Source organism: Maylandia zebra, linkage group LG13 (assembly GCF_041146795.1).
Source record: "Maylandia zebra isolate NMK-2024a linkage group LG13, Mzebra_GT3a, whole genome shotgun sequence".
In the NCBI taxonomy this organism is placed as follows: Eukaryota; Metazoa; Chordata; class Actinopteri; order Cichliformes; family Cichlidae; genus Maylandia; species Maylandia zebra.
This window is the reverse complement of record NC_135179.1, coordinates 4,017,147-4,038,266: the sequence shown is the minus strand read 5'-3', so window position 1 is coordinate 4,038,266 and position 21,120 is coordinate 4,017,147. Positions and strand designations below refer to the sequence as shown.

The following is a 21,120-nucleotide window of genomic DNA, read 5'->3' as shown; positions in this document are numbered from 1 at the left end:
CGTCATTTCCTGTTGACTAAAAAAAAAAAAAAAAAAAAAAAAAAAAAAAAAAAAAAAAAGCACCCTCTCACGGTCCTAGGGACCGAAAATGGTCCCGCCCGATCAGCGGGCGAAGCCGCTGCTGCACGCCGGGAATCAGGCTTCATTCCCCGCAGGTCTGTTTAAGCAGCCCGCTGTTTTCCAGCAGGGGTCAAATGTGAAGCAAGGGCGCCACCCGGTGGACAAATAAAAAAAATTACAACTCTAAGGCCTCCTCCAAAATGAAAATGAAACTTAAACATCGACGATCCCTTTGACCGTAATTAATTTGCAGTGACAAATAGCGTTTATAATGGGTTTCAAGGGGCAGAAATCGGCCACGAGGTTCGATAGTGGATGTATGCCTTTTATTCAGCCATTTAAGCTCATTTAAAAAACTCAGACTGAAATTTTAAAATAAAATGGGAAAAAAAATACATGTTTGAAAATTTGGCTATACTCCATTAAACACAGTGGAAATGGTGTGGAATTAAAAAACGCAAAGGCCACGAAATGGTCCCAGGTTCTACAGAGGGTTAAACACTTTGTTCTCCTGCAGGTCCAGTCCTGTCGCCACAGAAACAAGTCCTGACCCATGTACCTGGAACCATAGAAGAAGAATAAAATAATAAATGATATTTAAAAAAAGACCTTAAATCCCACAACATAAAAACATTTCGACCAATGAAATGCTTTAGAGTGAAGGACAGCAGTGAATCGCCGCTGACGTGGATTTATGCACAGCTGCAGGTGAGCTCACCTCACTGAAGGATGCATTTTTTCTTTTTCTTCAAACGCTTTCTTCCTGTGTGGCCTTCTGGAGATCAAAGAGAGGATACGATTGGTCGGTTTCTAGATATAAAGCTTATTTCATCATCAACACTAAAGGATGTTCTATCATCGTCTTGATGAGACCTTACAGCCTGAGCCTCAGCTCACCATGTCACAGGAAACACTAATGTTCAGGAACAGGAAGTGACCTCATAGACTCAGAGCTACATCACAACAGCCAGACTGACCCGGCTACATCACCATGGTATGGCAATCTCGACTCCACTCAACTGTAATCTGCGGCCGAGTCTCCGTCACTCTGCTGCAAACACTGAACACAACTTGATCTGTGTGGGTGGGCTGTGGGACAGGAAGCATTAAAATTTCCATGTTTCAGAAACAAACAGCAGCACTGAGCGTGCTCAAAGCCTGAAGCAGAGAGCACAGCGCCTCACTCTACCTGCTGGGCTGGTGTCTAAGGTGTTTGATGCGTTCCGGGGAGCAGAATCTTCCGGGTTAGGATCTTTGCTCCTGTTGACCTGGGTCACATCCTGCTGACTAGCTGTGTGCTGGACTTCCTGCTGCGCCGGTCTGGTGTCCACTTCAGACTCCGGACCCTGGACCTCAGCTGCGGGGCGTTCACAGAGGGCCTGGAGCTCTGAGGCAGCTCTGTCTGGCTCTGCTGGCTCCGGTTCTGGTCTGGTTCCAGCAGGTGGATGTGTGGGAGTCCGGACCTCCTCCCGAGGCTTCTCGGGAAAATCTGGCTTATCTTGGGCCGGTGACATCTGCGTGACCCCGGGGTGACCTGAAAAGGAGAACTTGATCAAACGAGCAGTAGTGACAAGAAAGTCTGCAGAAGTCCTGCCGGGCTCTCACCTTCGACCCCACCGTCCGGCTCTGCCCGTGGGCTTGTCTTCCTCAGCCTGCAGCCCTTCCTGATCTCGGCCAGCAGGTTGTCGACGGTGCATCCTTCGTCCCAATTGGCCATGTCTGTCCTAACTGCAGCACAGACACACGTTCCCCTGTGAGCTTAGCGCACGTGTCACAAACAACAGGTGAAAGCTGTCACTGCATCACCTGACAGCCTCACAGGTACAGCAGCATTTAATCTTTACAAACTTTCTTCTCGTCCTGATGCTGTCACATCATTTCCTTTAAATATTCAGCTGCTGATAAACTGTTGCAGAAAAATGTTGCTGATGTCAGCTATTGATTCTCGACCTGTCCGTCACCGGCCCTTCACATGTCTCACCTGTTCTCCACTTGCACTTGACCTGTCCTTCACCTGCCACACCTGGAGAGACAGGTGAGGGACACCTGTCTCTCCATTTAAGGAGGGAGGATTTAAGGTGAAATAATGGTGTCTGACTTACTGATCTTTCTGGTGGGGGCTTCTTCTCTCAGTTTCCTCCCTTCCTCCAACCTCTTCCTCCTCTTCTCCTGCTCCCTGTGACCTTCGTTCTCCTGATCGAAGAATAAAAGGAACACACAGTTCAAACTTCAGCAGGCTAACCGGCCCCCCAGAGAGGGCGGAGCTTAACATTTACAGGGAAACAGGACTAATGTGTGGCAGCTACCACACTTTGTCACGGTTCAAGTCAGAGCCGATTGGCTGGCTGAGACATAGTTTAAATGACACATGCAAACGTGCGGCAGGGTATGAGTCCTGCAGACTGAGCCGCACTGCGATTGGCGCTGACCTTGAGGGTTCGAAGGAAGAGGTCTCTGAATGCCTTGATGGTGCTGAAGAGCTCTTCGAGGGAGAAGCTGCTGCTGTCCTCACAGAGGTAGGCGGACAGGTGCTTCCTCTGCTCCTCCACAGATGACAGCAGGAGTTGCAGCTGCTCAACAGCCTGCAGGCTCTCCTGGTAACACCACATAAGAACAACAGGTAAGTTCACCTGGAACAGCAGGTCTGTCCCACTAAAACGGTGTCAGTGAGTGTACAGACTGGATTTATCTGCCCGTAAAGGTGACAGCCTCATCCTGAGTGACTCACCTGTATGGTGGACAGGTACTGCTCCTTCATGTCGTCAGATGAGGAGGAAACGCTCCTCTCTGAGTTTTTCAGCCGTTTGTTTAGAGTCTTTGTTTCAGACTGAATAGAGTCCAAGCTGAGCCTGCAGGTGGAGTCAGAGGGCAACATTTAACACCGCTGCAGGCGAAACACCTGAGCTACCACGTCACAGACTCCACCCAGCAGTCTGTACGTGACTGAACTCCTATATGTGTTTACCCAGCAGCCTTTGCACAGATCTCCAGGTCATCGGGCAGGTTGAGCAGGTCGGGGTGATTCTCTTCAGCCTCCTAAGGGTCACAAACAGCAGCAACTGAATTATTATGAGAATACTGCAGTATTCCCCAGTATTCGTAGTATTCCCAGCATTACCTGCAGGATGTGGTGCAGCAGCGTGACTCTCGACTTGTTGGCTTTGGTTTCGGTCAGTTTGAGCAGAGTGCTGATCTTAAAGCCTTCAGCATTCCCCGTGTGAGTTCCCTGATGGACCATACATCACATGACTAAATCAGACTACCAGCCTTTACATTTTATTTCAGCTAAATAACAGACTGATTTATGATTTGGCAACTAAATGAACTGTCTTGGTAGACAGTCTGTTGGTAGATTTGTGCTGAGCTAATAGTTGGTGCTGAGTCACACCTGCCTGAATGTGCAAACAAATAAAAACAAAAAAAACAAACAAAACACTCCTCGGACGAACTGTTAGTGCAATCAACCTCACAGCTGTGATATTACTGCTTAGATAACTTCATAAAAACTTCATCAGAGGCTCCAGTTAGCTGAGGTGAAGTCCAGCAGTTGCTAGAGGCCCACTCCACAGCAGAGACACGGACATGACTTATTTTTCTTGCACGAAAGGACAAGCATCATGGTGCAGTGGAACCAGCATCCAGGACATAAACAGCTGCATTATACTGCTAACATCTGCACAGACAGCATGTTGATGCTAAACTAGCCAAGAACTTAAGGCCCTTTCGCATAGGATGCGGCACACTGACCGCTAGCTTGTTCTCCACCTGTCTCGCTTAGCGTAAAGGACCCAAACTCTGTGTTGTGCTGGCCGATGCGCTCTGCTTGGAAGTCTTTGACTTTGTGTCCTTCACAAGAGTTTGTGTTGAGTTATGTTCAAATTTTTAATAAAACAAAAATATCGCTCAGTCATATAGATGGAAGAGTTTGTTTGTGTGGTTTGAGTCTTCGGGAAGAGAACTGCTTTAGGACCGTCACTGAGCATGCCACACAAAGTAATCAGATTACAAGGAGTAAAAAAAAGATTCTCACATAGTTGAGAAAGTTTCCGACACTCAGGATTAGTTTACAGAAGACTGGCAGCCGAGCGCTCTCCTTCACACCTGCACACAAAACAACACACACAAACAGAAACAAGATCACCACCACAGCAGCCAAACGTGCGTGTGCAGCCAGTGTGTTTGTTGTGTAGCTGCTGTGTGTTTGTCATGTATATACACACTCTGGCAGGCGCGGTCCAGCAGCTCAGCTCTGAGCCTCATAGTCTCCAACACACAGCTGCTCTCCTCACACAGCAACATACACTCAATCCTCAGAGAGTAACTGCAACACACACACACACACACACACACAGAAACACACAGGCGCGCACAGACACGCACACAAACAGTGCGTGTGTGCGTCTGAAGGATATCGTATCCGAAGCGGATGATGTCGGACAGTTTGAGGGTGATGTAGGTCTGATCAGGAATCCGAAGGTCGTTTACAAATGTCTGCAGGAAACAAACAAACAAACGTCCAGGTGAAAGTTTCTGATTATGATGCTGAAGTCCACTCTGAAGGTTTTCACTCTTTTGTGATTTTACAGTTCTTGCCTGTTTAAATTAAAGTGGAATTAAATTTTTTTAAGTTAATAAAAAAAAAAAAAAAAAAATCTTTGTACTGTAACCTGTGACTTTAGGCATCACCACCCCCCACCTGTGTTTGCTGCTGATTGGTGGATACCTATGATAATGTACTGATATGTTGTGTATGGCTCACCCCATTGAGGCTGCCCAGGTCCTTCACCAGGTGTTCATCAGTGGTCGGGTTGTAGTTGATGACAGCGTGCTGTTTGTCCACACTGCGAGACTGAGACACACACACATACAACTCTTTTTGCTTACTTTCACTGCGACTCAAACAAGACACCATTACAACTTCCTTTTTCAGACCAACCTAGAGGGAGGCAATTTCTACTAACCCGAACACCTGCACAGGTCAGCCTCACCTGAAGCATCAGCTCGCAGTCCTCTCGGCCCACAAAAATCATCTCTCGGGGGAGGCGGTGTCGAGTCCCCGAACTGCTTACCAGGAACCATGATGTCACACTCATCTTCACAGGCCTGCTGAGAAACCCCAGAGCATCCTGGGAAATGAAGACAGAGGCAGGTGATACAGGTGGGTTTGTGCGGGCCTGTTGTGCCACCGTGACAGATTTTAAATATTTAATCAGACAAAATGAGTCATTTCAGACGATCCTGCTCTTACTGATTTGTGTGTGTTTGAATCCTGACAGCTGAGGCACCTGCAGGTGTGTAGTCAGGTCCAAAAGGACCTGCAGGTTGTCCACACCAGCCTGAGTCTGAGGTTCAAACACCTTCAACTTTCAATTAAGCACTGAATGAACTCCTACAGACATTTTTATTCACAGTGCTCTGATTACAGAGGTTCGGCACAGAAACGGGGTCATGCAGTCAAATATGTGATATTTATTAAAAACACAGAGCATGAGCAAATCAACTGTTCATTTCATCTTTAGAGTTAAAAGTTGAACTAAAGCACTGACCAGCAGAAAATAAAACACGAGCGCTTTATAAAACTTCTAATTTGAAATAACGGCTCAGAGATGATTCTGTTTCCTGGGAAGGGGTTAAAGATATTTCCTATTTCTAACAGGAAATATCCAACTGTCAAATGACCACATGATCTCACACACACACTCGCACAGGTGAGAGTCACTGACATTAAAACTTCAGTTTTAGTGTTTTTCTGCACATATACTGCAGTATCATCAGTACTGTCAATACTTTTGTGTGAACCACACGAACAGATGAAGTGAGAGTTTGGAGTTTGAGCACTGGGTTTTGTATGCAGGAGCTCTTGCAGACACAGCTGAAGGATAGATGAAGCTCCTCTGCAGCACAGACAGCAGTGCCACAGACGCTCTGTCCAATCAGAGGCTGACACACGGGCACACATGGAGTAGATCAGCTCCTCCATCAGTCACTGAGACTTCACATCCACTCTGGAGCTCACTCTGTGAAGCTCTGCCCTTCTCAGGAGGTCAGAGGTGATTGGACGGCTCACTCCAAAGGGTTCCATAGGTAAAAAGTCTGGGGAAGGGAGGGGGGATCTTCCTGTTTTTCATCACGGCATAGAACCAGTGAAGAAAACTGCTCATGATGTGGACAAGTGTGGACAACACACACTCAGATGCACATACACACAGACAACCACAGACACTGAGCTGATGCTGGAGGAGAGGAGCGGCTCTTCAGCAGCATCTCTCCAGGCCTCAGCGCCTCTCGGCGGCTGCTGCCCAGAGCTGCTCCTCCTGTCCGGTTCCGACAGATGTGTGTGTGTGCACGTGTGTGTGTGTGCACGTGTGTGTGTGTGAGTGTGTGTGTGTGCGTGCACGTGTGTGTGTGAGTGCGTGCGTGTGTACATGTGTGTGTGTGTGCACGTGTGTGCGCGTGCGTACATGTGTGTGCGTTTGTGCGTGTGTGTGTGTGTGTGTGTGTGTGCGTGGGGTTCCAGTAAGTGCACTTGCTTTTCTGTGGGGCAGAACAATTCAGATAGATTTAATACATTACAATTCGAGTTCCATGATAGATCAATAGACGGTGTCCCTCCCTGCCTAGGGTAACAAGCTACTGAAAATCCAGATTAATTTGTTTACACCAGTTCACCAATATGTTTTGGGCTGTTTCTGGTGTCCAGTGGATATTATCCCCCACAGTATTAAACTGATCACCCGGGAGTGGGTTCAGTACCTGAAATCGTTTAATCGCAAAGTTGTTGATGCTGGTTAGATTCTGTTGCTGTTCTTTTGGAAGCAGAGGTGAGAAATTAATTAAGGGAAAGAATACGTCGGCATTTGGAAAAACAGATTGTGCCCTTTTGTAGAGCATTCTTAATTGTTTGTTGGAAGTTTTATCTGCATCTTGGTCCCTGTTATTGATTCCGATGGATAAAACTACTAATTTGACATCTGGATGGATTGGTGTCTTTTCCAGAATCTGGAGAAAATGGTAAAATGAAACCCCTGGGTAACTATCAATTTGTATATTATCACTATTGTAAGCTGGTACACGATTTAGGTTGGAGTCCCCTAAGAACCAAACTGGTCGAGTCGCACGAAATACCCAATCTATGATTTTTCTGCCCTTGCGGGCTTTATGATACGTCGGGTGACACTGGTTAATGCTTTCGACCTGTTGATCCTCCGTGACTGCCTGTCTCTCTTGTCTGTTTTCTGTTGTTACAGGAGCGAAGCCCTGGGAGGAGCCAAGTTTGGTTGGAGGAGCGGCCAGGTGGTCATTTTTGTGGTCAGATGGGGTCTTCATGCCTTTGTGTTTAGTCACACTGTGGTTTACAGACCCCCCCATCATCATGTTGGAGTTGTTTACCACCAAGTTCGTTCGGCCGCTCACACTCCTTTCACCAATGGAGTTCAAGTCCATGCTTTGTGCTCTCCCAGGGGGCGTCCCTGCGTCATTAGCTGAGGCCCTGGCAGCAGAAGAAAAGGTTTTGCTGGTCGTTTGAGACCCCTTGCTGCAGGTTTGTATCTCTGGGCTGTTCTGTAACACCGAGACATTAGAGTATACAATTTTAGACAGATGAAGTGAATGGGACTTAGTTGTGATCACATTTTTCTGTGGATCGGATCTAATTTGTATCTCACTTCTATTTGCTCTATTTGTAGATTTTTCCCAATTTGTTGTGGATTGGAACAAATCCTCATCAGTCTGAGGGGCCACAGGCCTAACCTCAAGTCCCCCAGGTCTCTCCCCCTCCCCTAAAATTAACTCTGGATGTGAAGTCGAGAGGGGACAAAAAGGCTCGTGAGGAGGACGCGATGGCGCAGGAGGCCTTTCATCTGTTGGTTTTGGATCAAGAGTAAACTCAGTGGACCGCTGGTTGCTATCAGGGAGAACAGGGGAGATAACCCGGTTTGGCAAAGTACTCCCGGTGATATTAAATTGTGGTAGTGGTACATGGTCATCTAATAAGGGAGTCGATTGTGAATCCCGGGCGGTGGGGTTCCTCATGATCTGAACCTCAGGATACAGGGAGGTTTGGTTTAGTCTATTGACTTGGCTCAGAGGTGGGAATTCCTCCTCATTCTCTAGGTCTAGTTCCTCCGGTGTTTCCTCTTCCACAGAATCTACAAGCGGCGAGGAAACAGAGATGTCTGAGCCCTCCAATTGATCGATCAATAAGGATCTGGTAGCTCCCAGAGTGTCTGCAGCTAATCTAGCTTTATAGCGTTTTATCATCCAATTTGCTGCCACCTGAAAAGCTGTGTCGTCCCATATTGTATATTGATATTCTAACACGATTTTAGCGTAATGTTGCTGCAGTATGGAGAGGCTATTCTGTAGCCATGTCTGCGTGTTCAGGTTTACTGCCTCCCTGAGTTCCTCCGTGGGGGAGGAAGGTCTAATGAATGCCGTGAGTTTTATTATCTGTCTAGCCATTCCCTTAGGGGGAGTTTGAGTCAAAATAGCTTTTTGGGAGAGGGGAGGAAAAGGGGAGGGGAGAGAGGGAGGAGGAGAGACAAATACCCCTGTTCCTATTATAATGGACCCCTGGTTGAGGTTAGGTAAGATGCTTTTCAAGTTGGTCTATCTAGACCTTATAACTGTGCATCATGGAGTAGGGAATTAAAAATCAAAAGGGGAAAGAGGATTTTTATCCCTAATTTACCTCTGGTTGAGGTTAGGATTCTGTGTCCCGATCAGGGTTTGTTCCCTTTAGGTGACTAGAGGAGGAGAGAGGAGAGGTATACACCACTTATCTGATATTAAGATGCCTGGTTAAGGTTAGGGCTAAGTGTATTTGCCATAGAATATTTCCTGGTATACATCTTTGAGTATTGGTGCTAGTTTGTCTATAAACATTTTATATAGTTCAATAGGGAAACCATCAGGTCCCGGTGCCTTATTACTTTGCATTGATTTAATTACTTCGACAATTTCACTAATGGTTATCTCTCTATCAATTTCTGTTCTGTCATTTACCGATATTTGTGGAATCGGTAATCTATCAAGCGTTTCAGCAATCTTTTTTTCATCAACCGGATCTGAGGTATAAAGATTGGAATAGAACATTTTAAACTGGTCATTAATGGTTTTCGGATCAGACGTCTTTTCTCCAGAGGTTTTACAGATTTCAGAAATCGTGTTAGCTGATATGGATTGCTTAATTTGATGTGCCAAAAGTTTTCCGGCTCTTTCCCCATGTTCATAGAACTTTTGCCTTGATTTGAAAAATAAACGTTCTGTTTGCTGAATGGACCGAATTTTGTATTCTGAATTTAGTAATAATTTTCTCTTATAGAGGTCTGGTGTTGGATTTTCTGCATATAAGCAGTCAATCTCTTTTATACTGTTGGCTAGGTTGTTCATTTGTTGTAAGTATTTCTTTTTTTGAAATGATACATATGAAATTATCTGGCCTCTAAGATAGGCCTTTAATGCCTCCCATACAACAGTCATTTTCATCCCTTGGGTTTGATTTGTCTCTAAGAAAAACTGTATTTGCTCAGAGACCTTTTTTTTTTTAAATGAGTCTTTAGTTAGGAGTAAAGGATCAAGTCGCCAGGCCGGTTTTTGACTTAAGCGTTCATAAAAATTTACATCTAATTGTACTGGACTGTGGTCTGAGATAACAATAGAGTTGTATTGGCAATCTAAAACCTTGGGAAGAATTCTACTATCTACAACAAAAAAAAAATCGATCCGTGAGTATGACCGGTGCACTGGTGAGAAAAATGAGAATTGTTTAGATGTAGGATTTTTGTCCCTCCAGGGGTCAAAAAAAGCATAAGATTGCATAAAGGATTTAAGAACATTACCCGCTTTTGAAATTTTGCTATCAGGTTTTGGGTTTGATCTGTCAAGTTGAGGATTAAGTACGCAGTTAAAGTCACCACCCAGTATCAAATGGGACTCTGTTAAATCTGGCAGGTGTTTTAAAAAGGTACAATAAAAATTTGGGTCGTCCCAGTTTGGTCCATATACATTAGCAAGAATGACTTGTTTCCCATACAACCTGCCCTGTATAATAATATATCTCCCTCTGGTATCCGCCACAGTTGATAGTGGAATAAATGGAATCCCCTTCCTAATTAGAATAGCCACACCCCGTGATCTATCCTCAAATTTTGAGCTAAATATTTGGCTTACCCATGTTTTTTTTAGTTTAATTTGTTCACTTGATCGGAGGTGTGTTTCCTGCAGATATACAACATCGGATCTCAATGATTTTAAATGAGTAAAAACCCTTGTGCGTTTAACCGGATTATTTATACCTTTAACATTCCATGTTATAAAACGAAGAGGCAGATGACTTTGCGAGCTTGCCATTCAGGTACCAAAATGCAGGTGCAGAAAAAATATGTCCCAACCTCTGGAACCCCCCCCCCCCCCAAAAGAAAGAGGGGGAGAAGGAAAAAAAAAAAAAGGGAAAAAAATAAATAAATAAAACGAGCCTCAAAACCCCATGCTGATCTACTATTATCCCTGAGATCGCAACCCTCCAGGCTAGGATAGCACAGTGACTAAACTTACTGTTAACCCTCAAACAGCCCCTCAACTGGGCAAATATATAACATTTAATAACTAAACAAAACTCCAAAACTTATATTTTCCACTTTCCCCGTGTTTATTCTAATCAAATGCCCCAGAATAACAGCAATATCTCGAACATATCAAAAATCGGAACGAAGAAGGAAGGCAGAGTATTCATAATCAATTAAATCAAAAATCATTCTACCTTCCGGCCTTTTATGACTATGGCCCAATTATTTACTTGACATCTCCCCAGCACCGACGTATAACTATGTCCCTTGAGTTCAAGCAATCACACATGTGGAGTCCAACTTATCTTTTCTCACACGGCTGTACCTCTCACGGCCGTCGTAAGTCTTTTTTGATAAAGTCTATTGCAGCCGCTGGGTCGGTGAAACGATTGTCCTGTCCCGTCGGTGAAGTGATGCGGAGAACAGCTGGAAACAAAAGTCCAAACTTAACGCCAGCCTCGGAGCAAACGTTTAGCCTCCATAAAAGCAGCTCGTTTCTTTGCCACCATTGCTGTAAAATCAGGAAAAATGCTTATCTTCATGTCCTGCAGCAGCAACGGCTGCGACTTGGCGGCCCTTCGGAACACCTCTTCCTTGTCTTGGTAATAGTGAAACTTCACCACGATTGCCCTGGGGGAGTTTCCCTGTTGACCCAAGCTTCGATGAGCGCGGTCCAGCATCGGAGTAAAGTCGAGGCCCAGTATGTCTTTCAGCATTGTAGCAATAGCTGCCGTAGGTTTCCCGGTGTTTTCAAAGCCCTCCTTCACCCCTACAATGCGTGCATTGCACCGGCGTTGTCGCCCCTCGATGTCGTCCAACTTGCTGGTCAACTTAGCAACGTCCGATTTCAGCTTGCTAACCTCGTTTTCCAACTCCACTGTCCGGTCTGAAGAAGTATTCAAGTCAAGTCAACTTTATTTGTCAATTCTGCCACATGTACAGGACATACAGAGAATAGAAATTTCGTTACTCTCAAACCCTAGTGATTAAAAAATGCAAATAAAATAATTAAAAAGTAAAAATTTTAATAAATACAATACAATTTTACGTATAACAAAAAAAAAGCTATACAATATACAACATTCAAAGCAAACTCAACACTTTCCAAACGGGTCTCTTGCTTCTCCAGATCTTCTTTGATTGTGTCTATTTTATCATTTAAATCTTTCGTGCTTGAATCGATACGGTCCAATATCCTCTTTTCAGAGCTAGCAATAGCTCTCATAATCTCACTCATGTCATGGGGTGGTGCCTCCGGTCTGTCCTCAGCATGGTCCGAGGCTTTTGCGGCCTGCTCTTTCCCCGATCTAGTTTTGCTCATATTTCGTACACCGTAGCCTTGAAGATGTAAAAAGTGCCTCAGAGCAGCACACGGGCGTGTTATCGTACTGTTGTTAAAAGTTCGTTAGTTTTGGAGCAATGGAATTATGAAAAAAGTTAGTCCATTGAGGAGCCCTGTACAACACGTCTTCACATGGCTACCAGACACGCCCCCCGTCATTTTGTTATTATTCAATTCAGAACTGCCCAGACCAGACACAGTGACGTTTCACCAGAATCCCTTTGATCTCTGATCTTCTTTATGACATCAGCACCCGAAAACCTATAAATAGGGGAGAGGTTCTCACTCTTGTCAGTCTTTCAAAGAGAGTGGAAGAATTCACTAGGCAGGAAAACACTTAAACTACTCGAAACTTCCGTTTCTGACACAGTTGACCGTCTTTTTAAAAAATCTTTTAGTTAGTACAGAGATTTAGCATCAACTTCAATTTGAAATATGAGTCTGTCAAATCCTGTTGTATGCAACATGAGAGCCGAGAACGAAAAACTTCAACAGCAAATCAAAGAGCTGAAAAATGAGAATAAAACTCTCAAACAACAAAACTCTACCATACGTGACCTTAAAGTCGAGAACGCCGACCTTAAGGAGCAAAAAAGAGAGCTCATAAATGAGAACAAGATTCTCCAAAAAAACATTGAAGTTCTCTTCAAACGAAGTGGGTTCTCTAAAAACAAGAGGAAAAGAGACCTGCAACTAGAGAATGAAACAATTCACTTCAAAATTCAAGAGCTGGAATATTGTAACCAAATTCTAAAGGATTTAAACAGCTCCAAAACCAAAGAGATCCAGCAACAGAAAGAGGTGATGCAGGAAATGGAGGCAGAAATCAGAGAGTTGCAAAGCAGCAAGACAGGCTTGGTTATAAAAGTGGGAGACATGGAAAAGGACAACCCGTCTTTAAGAGAGGAAAATGATGTGACGGTAAAACGCATGTGTGAGCTGAAAAGGGACTTTGAAAAGGAAAAAGATGACATGCAACAGGAAATACAGGCTGTTAAAACTGAGCTCCATCAGGCAAACACAGCCTTTAAAGAGTTACAAGAGAGTGAAGAAAGAAAAAGGATCATGAATGAGGAAAACAAAACAACGGACAGTGAACAGCTCAGACAGACCCTGGAACTCCAATTCTTTGCACATGAAATTGACATATTGAGGCATAACGAACTTCTTGAACAGGACCTCCAGGAGCTTTCCAAAAGGAGTGGTGATTCTCAAAAAGAACTGAAACCACACGATGAGGGTGTGAAAGGAGAATCACGGATCTCCAAAGCCACTGAGAAAGACTCCCAACATGATTTTAACGTGACCAACAGAGAAAAGGAGTTTTTGTACCATCAATTTGAGGCAGTGAAAAGAGAGCTCCTAATTGAGAACAAAATTCTCCAAAGAAACGCTGAAGTTCTCTTCAAACGACGTGGGTTCTCTAAAAACAAGAGGAAAAGAGACCTGCAACAGAAAGAGGTGATGCAGGAAATGGAGGCAGAAATCGGAGAGATGCAAAGCAGCAAGACAGGCTCGGTTATAAAAGTGGGAGACATGGAAAAGGACAACCAACATGATTTTAACAAGACCAACAGAGAAAAGGAGTTGTTGTGCCATGAATGTGAGGCACTGAAAAGAGAGCTTGTCAAGAAAAATCTGTGTAATGTACAGGAAGCCTTGAAAACAAGACATGGCGTTGGGAGTCTGAGCTTGGGTTTGCAAAGTTTCACAGGAAGCACATAACAATCTGATAAACAACTACGATGTCCAAGTTGACATACTCAAACAACAAAATAAGGCCTTAGAAAATACGGTTAGCGACCTTACCAAAAAGATGTGGAATGGACGGGAAGCGATGAGACAAATGGAAAAGAACTTTCAAGAACAAAGGAAGCTACTCGAAAATCTCCGAGGAGAATTCGAGGAAATTTAGCACAACTAGGACTTTGGCCCTCCCTATTAAACCTGGTTAACGCAGGTTCAATAGGGCTATAACTCAGACAATGGAAGTTCATTTGATTTAATTGGCCTAAAATGAGTGACTGCACCCAGACACTCAGTAGCAAAAGAATTACAGAGATTCAAGAGAGAAAACTGTTTCTGCATAGACTCCTATAGTACTGCAAGTCGTGTCATCGCTTGGTGTCCTGCATAGAGTGCAGGTTTAAGGTATCTACGTATCTTTCAGAATTAGAAGCTATGCTGCGTCAGGGGTTATAACAGCTGTGCCCCCCCCCCCCCAACCGGTCGAGGCAGATGGCCGCCCCTCACTGAGCCTGGTTCTGCCGAAAGTTTCTTCCTGTTAAAAGGGAGTTTTTCTTTCCCACCGTCACCAATGGCCTTGATGACTGATAACCTTCACAGACACTGTCATCAAGGGTTTGCTCACAGGGGATCATCTGATTGTTGGGGGGTTTTCTCTCTTATATTGTATGGTCTTTACCTTACAATATAAACAGCCGAGAAGCGGCTATTTTTGCCATCCGGTGCTTTAGAAATACATCTTAGCTGAACTGAACTCCATAACATCTGGACCGAAATGCCTACACACAACGGTAGGCATTTCAATCAAGAGCTCTGTCCAAAACGTTCAGTGACAAGCATCAGCACCAGGATTGTTTTTTTAGCTCACCAACAGTTCATGTTCCATACCCAGTTTTTATTGTGACTGCAACTTTGTAAGACTGGGTTGGGAGATGTTCTTGTGGTGAGCTTTTATTCACATAATTGGTTTCTTTAATAGTGAAATAAAATATATTTGTATAACTGGAAACAGCGTTCTCATGTGTGATTATCACATTGTATTCTTTAAACCAGGTAACAGAATATATAATATATATAATTTACTCATAGTAATATTAATATCTAATGTGACTGAGTTTCCTCATCTCTACTTATGTGCCGATGTGTTCACTGAGGCCATTGTATGGTCCATTTTGGCTGCATTTCCATGTTTTAAACATGAAATTTGCTTATTTAAAGGGTGTCTCATGTACCTCTTATGCAGAAATATGTGTTGCCTAGCTGGACAAATGTAGCACAGGTCTACTATTATTGGCCTAATGTATTTTACCAATCATTTCAGCATCCAGATAATCTCTTTCATACTCCCTTAGATGAATTTAGCCTGGTTGTCATGAAATAGGCATTTGAAACAATAACTACCAGTATCTTCGAATGTGTGTGATTTCACTAATCCTACACATTCTTTGCAAGACAACTGGGTGCTTTTATGTAAAAAATGATCTGAGAACACTGAGGCTAATGAAGTAACAAGAGAAACATAGTAAGTAGTCTTTCAGTTTGCATGATCAATTTGGATTATTGTTCATTTTCATTTACCATGTCAACATGTTTTAGAGCAACGTTTTCTGATTTTGAGCTCTTTTAGGTGTAAGTCATCGTCAGTGATTACCCTAAGCCCAAAGCAACACCAAACATGGGCAACCAAAATGCATCATTTTGTTAGCATGTAATTGTTCTCCCAATTCTTAGAAATCAGGAAACAACAAAAATAACAATTTTAACTTACAGACATGAAACACTCCCCCACCCTGGAAAAAAGTCCATTTTGCCTTTTACAAAAATATAAGGTTAGTGTAATGTTAGATTTTGCATTAATACCTATGACTGAGACCTCAAAGGTAATTCCTCGACTGCTTCAGTAACAGCCTGGTTGATTTTAACAAGTTAAGTAAATTTGCGGTCAATTTAGACTCAATTCAAAATCTCCTACTTGGGACGAACACTAAATGTAAATAGCTGACTTTCTAAATAAACCTATCCATCTTTGCAAGGTCCATTTTTGCTTTCACTAAATTCCAAATGTTTAGCCATAATTAGCTTAGCTGTCCTACTCTTGTTACTGCTCTTTCCTACTGCTGTTACAATCAAATGAACATCTCTGCAAAGATAAATTAGCTGAGACCTTAGGTTGATGGTAGTTACTAGCAAACACACAAACTTACATACACTATATAGTACAGTTCTATGATACATCACCAAATAGAACAATTTGTGGCAATGCAGACAAGCAGAGAAACATGCACAACATTGCTTCAGTCTCATAGCTACATGCAGCACAGTCAGTCCACCAAATCATCAAGCACTTAAAGTACCATTACTCATTAAAGACAGAAGGAAAATCACACTGCAACTCGATACACCTGGACAAGAAGCAAACTGGTAAGAGGGCTGATTTTACATTGACAGTTTACATTCAGGACTACGCTGCTATTGCTTTTCTTTGTTGTAACTTTTAAACTTTTTAAAATTTCTCTTCCCATTCAAATGAATGGCAAAATCTTCAAATCTCTTCAAACCTACCCTACTCTGAAACTTAACTACTTCAGAGTATGCAATAAGGTTGATTGTGTTCATCTGGACGTTGTGTTTTCAGTGGGAGAAACGCTACGTCATTCATCCAAGTGACTTCTTCACTTTTAGTCTCATTCACATTGCATTTTTGCTCGCAAATAATTTTCTAGTTCATGTTAGTATGTTATGTTTACAATGTCCACTGCCTTTTTTAAGCAAGCTACTGGAAAGCACACAAAATATTCATGAATTGTATGTAAAATTATTTTGTGAAAAATAATTATTGTTTTTTCCATCTCCCTTCACTCTTTGGCTCACCTTGTTCTTCCTGATCTTGTACAATCTCTTTGTCCTCTCCCTCTGATTTGAATTGATTAGGTAAATTAATAGTGAATTTAGACAAAATTAAACATCTGCTACTCTAACAGCCATCTTTCTATACACACACATCCCTCTTTACAATTTAGTCACAACAAAAAGTTACTTTGACGAGATTTAAGCATTAAAAGCTCGCTGGTCAGTCATCTCCATGTGTTCTGTCCTTGGTCTTTCTCCCATTGCTCATCTTCTTAGCTTGGCCTGGATTTACTGAAGGGCTCCTAAATGTGGATTCCATTTATGTAAAATCATACTAACTCTTCACCACAATTATATATTTTAACTGTAGGCAACACTAACTGACTGTCAGAGAGCCTGACAGATGCTTACGGCACATCAGTTGACCAATCTAGTATTTGCCAAAGCTTCACAATGACATGTTTTTGTTTTTTTTGGTTTGTTTGTATAAAAGTCAACCCGACACACTGTTATGTTGATCACTCTGGACGAGTGTTTGTTGAAGCACCACACATATGGCTTTCATGGTTTGCCAACCTGTTCACCAACTCTCCGGTTGGTCTTCTGCACATGCTCCTGCTCTCCAGGCGGCAAATGCTGCTCCTCTAGGCCGAAAAAAGTGCATCTTCCCGGGGTACGATCACCGGGGACTCCTTTTTCCAGCACACACGTGACAACAAATACGTCATTTCCTGTTGACTAAAAAAAAAAAAAAAAAAAAAAAAAAAGCACCCTCTCACGGTCCTAGGGACCGAAAATGGTCCCGCCCGATCAGCGGGCGAAGCCGCTGCTGCACGCCGGGAATCAGGCTTCATTCCCCGCAGGTCTGTTTAAGCAGCCCGCTGTTTTCCAGCAGGGGTCAAATGTGAAGCAAGGGCGCCACCCGGTGGACAAATAAAAAAATTACAACTCTAAGGCCTCCTCCAAAATGAAAATGAAACTTAAACATCGACGATCCCTTTGACCGTAATTAATTTGCAGTGACAAATAGCGTTTATAATGGGTTTCAAGGGGCAGAAATCGGCCACGAGGTTCGATAGTGGATGTATGCCTTTTATTCAGCCATTTAAGCTCATTTAAAAAACTCAGACTGAAATTTTAAAATAAAATGGGAAAAAAAATACATGTTTGAAAATTTGGCTATACTCCATTAAACACAGTGGAAATGGTGTGGAATTAAAAAACGCAAAGGCCACGAAATGGTCCCAGGTTCTACAGAGGGTTTTAAACACTTTGTTCTCCTGCAGGTCCAGTCCTGTCGCCACAGAAACAAGTCCTGACCCATGTACCTGGAACCATAGAAGAAGAATAAAATAATAAATGATATTTAAAAAAAGACCTTAAATCCCACAACATAAAAACATTTCGACCAATGAAATGCTTTAGAGTGAAGGACAGCAGTGAATCGCCGCTGACGTGGATTTATGCACAGCTGCAGGTGAGCTCACCTCACTGAAGGATGCATTTTTTCTTTTTCTTCAAACGCTTTCTTCCTGTGTGGCCTTCTGGAGATCAAAGAGAGGATACGATTGGTCGGTTTCTAGATATAAAGCTTATTTCATCATCAACACTAAAGGATGTTCTATCATCGTCTTGATGAGACCTTACAGCCTGAGCCTCAGCTCACCATGTCACAGGAAACACTAATGTTCAGGAACAGGAAGTGACCTCATAGACTCAGAGCTACATCACAACAGCCAGACTGACCCGGCTACATCACCATGGTATGGCAATCTCGACTCCACTCAACTGTAATCTGCGGCCGAGTCTCCGTCACTCTGCTGCAAACACTGAACACAACTTGATCTGTGTGGGTGGGCTGTGGGACAGGAAGCATTAAAATTTCCATGTTTCAGAAACAAACAGCAGCACTGAGCGTGCTCAAAGCCTGAAGCAGAGAGCACAGCGCCTCACTCTACCTGCTGGGCTGGTGTCTAAGGTGTTTGATGCGTTCCGGGGAGCAGAATCTTCCGGGTTAGGATCTTTGCTCCTGTTGACCTGGGTCACATCCTGCTGACTAGCTGTGTGCTGGACTTCCTGCTGCGCCGGTCTGGTGTCCACTTCAGACTCCGGACCCTGGACCTCAGCTGCGGGGCGTTCACAGAGGGCCTGGAGCTCTGAGGCAGCTCTGTCTGGCTCTGCTGGCTCCGGTTCTGGTCTGGTTCCAGCAGGTGGATGTGTGGGAGTCCGGACCTCCTCCCGAGGCTTCTCGGGAAAATCTGGCTTATCTTGGGCCGGTGACATCTGCGTGACCCCGGGGTGACCTGAAAAGGAGAACTTGATCAAACGAGCAGTAGTGACAAGAAAGTCTGCAGAAGTCCTGCCGGGCTCTCACCTTCGACCCCACCGTCCGGCTCTGCCCGTGGGCTTGTCTTCCTCAGCCTGCAGCCCTTCCTGATCTCGGCCAGCAGGTTGTCGACGGTGCATCCTTCGTCCCAATTGGCCATGTCTGTCCTAACTGCAGCACAGACACACGTTCCCCTGTGAGCTTAGCGCACGTGTCACAAACAACAGGTGAAAGCTGTCACTGCATCACCTGACAGCCTCACAGGTACAGCAGCATTTAATCTTTACAAACTTTCTTCTCGTCCTGATGCTGTCACATCATTTCCTTTAAATATTCAGCTGCTGATAAACTGTTGCAGAAAAATGTTGCTGATGTCAGCTATTGATTCTCGACCTGTCCGTCACCGGCCCTTCACATGTCTCACCTGTTCTCCACTTGCACTTGACCTGTCCTTCACCTGCCACACCTGGAGAGACAGGTGTCCCTCACCTGTCTCTCCATTTAAGGAGGGAGGATTTAAGGTGAAATAATGGTGTCTGACTTACTGATCTTTCTGGTGGGGGCTTCTTCTCTCAGTTTCCTCCCTTCCTCCAACCTCTTCCTCCTCTTCTCCTGCTCCCTGTGACCTTCGTTCTCCTGATCGAAGAATAAAAGGAACACACAGTTCAAACTTCAGCAGGCTAACCGGCCCCCCAGAGAGGGCGGAGCTTAACATTTACAGGGAAACAGGACTAATGTGTGGCAGCTACCACACTTTGTCACGGTTCAAGTCAGAGCCGATTGGCTGGCTGAGACATAGTTTAAATGACACATGCAAACGTGCGGCAGGGTATGAGTCCTGCAGACTGAGCCGCACTGCGATTGGCGCTGACCTTGAGGGTTCGAAGGAAGAGGTCTCTGAATGCCTTGATGGTGCTGAAGAGCTCTTCGAGGGAGAAGCTGCTGCTGTCCTCACAGAGGTAGGCGGACAGGTGCTTCCTCTGCTCCTCCACAGATGACAGCAGGAGTTGCAGCTGCTCAACAGCCTGCAGGCTCTCCTGGTAACACCACATAAGAACAACAGGTAAGTTCACCTGGAACAGCAGGTCTGTCCCACTAAAACGGTGTCAGTGAGTGTACAGACTGGATTTATCTGCCCGTAAAGGTGACAGCCTCATCCTGAGTGACTCACCTGTATGGTGGACAGGTACTGCTCCTTCATGTCGTCAGATGAGGAGGAAACGCTCCTCTCTGAGTTTTTCAGCCGTTTGTTTAGAGTCTTTGTTTCAGACTGAATAGAGTCCAAGCTGAGCCTGCAGGTGGAGTCAGAGGGCAACATTTAACACCGCTGCAGGCGAAACACCTGAGCTACCACGTCACAGACTCCACCCAGCAGTCTGTACGTGACTGAACTCCTATATGTGTTTACCCAGCAGCCTTTGCACAGATCTCCAGGTCATCGGGCAGGTTGAGCAGGTCGGGGTGATTCTCTTCAGCCTCCTAAGGGTCACAAACAGCAGCAACTGAATTATTATGAGAATACTGCAGTATTCCCCAGTATTCGTAGTATTCCCAGCATTACCTGCAGGATGTGGTGCAGCAGCGTGACTCTCGACTTGTTGGCTTTGGTTTCGGTCAGTTTGAGCAGAGTGCTGATCTTAAAGCCTTCAGCATTCCCCGTGTGAGTTCCCTGATGGACCATACATCACATGACTAAATCAGACTACCAGCCTTTACATTTTATTTCAGCTAAATAACAGACTGATTTATGATTTGGCAACTAAATGAACTGTCTTGGTAGACAGTCTGTTGGTAGATTTGTGCTGAGCTAATAGTTGGTGCTGAGTCACACCTGCCTGAATGTGCAAACAAATAAAAACAAAAAAAACAAACAAAACTGTTAGATTTGTATTGTTGATTGTCATTTATGCTTAGAAATATTTACTTATATATGCTTAGAGTTTTGTAATTAGTTGTAGATTGGTAGAGGTTTTGATCCTTGATAGTCTGCAAACTTTGTGTGTATTAGACAGCACTTTGGGAGCATGAGAGGTCATACCGTGTCTTATTATTTTATGGTAGGATTAACGTAGTTGCGTCTGTTCTAGTCTAAGTGCTCTTTGTTTAGATGAACTGCAGGACTTCCTCACCGTGTTATCTAGGATGAACCATCTAGGGTGAGGGGGAGGCTACCCTCTTCCTGACCAAGGATGTTTGACCCTTTGATCAGCAGTCCACACACACACACACAC

The 21,120-nt window shown here is 44.1% G+C and overlaps 2 protein-coding genes across 2 annotated transcripts; both read right to left on the bottom strand.

The window, feature by feature from the left end:
• Positions 1-246: 246 nt before the first annotated feature.
• Positions 247-17,269, bottom strand: LOC143421751 (inverted formin-2-like). The gene is made up of 15 exons (XM_076891420.1): positions 17,140-17,269; positions 5,049-5,186; positions 4,820-4,909; positions 4,281-4,551; positions 4,091-4,161; positions 3,179-3,286; positions 3,026-3,096; positions 2,789-2,909; positions 2,490-2,654; positions 2,163-2,253; positions 1,666-1,788; positions 1,250-1,594; positions 1,081-1,149; positions 779-835; positions 247-619 (listed from the first exon to the last, which is right to left on the bottom strand). The coding sequence occupies exons 2-14, from the start codon at positions 5,151-5,153 to the stop codon at positions 780-782; spliced, it is 1,686 nt and encodes a 561-aa protein (XP_076747535.1). The 5' UTR covers positions 5,154-5,186; positions 17,140-17,269; the 3' UTR covers positions 247-619; position 779.
• A 309-nt stretch (positions 17,270-17,578) lies between these two features.
• On the bottom strand, positions 17,579-20,570 carry LOC143421855 (inverted formin-2-like). The gene is made up of 10 exons (XM_076891975.1): positions 20,451-20,570; positions 20,298-20,368; positions 20,061-20,181; positions 19,762-19,926; positions 19,435-19,525; positions 18,938-19,060; positions 18,522-18,866; positions 18,353-18,421; positions 18,051-18,107; positions 17,579-17,891 (listed from the first exon to the last, which is right to left on the bottom strand). The coding sequence occupies exons 1-9, from the start codon at positions 20,568-20,570 to the stop codon at positions 18,052-18,054; spliced, it is 1,161 nt and encodes a 386-aa protein (XP_076748090.1). The 3' UTR covers positions 17,579-17,891; position 18,051.
• Between the last annotated feature and the right edge of the window lie 550 nt (positions 20,571-21,120).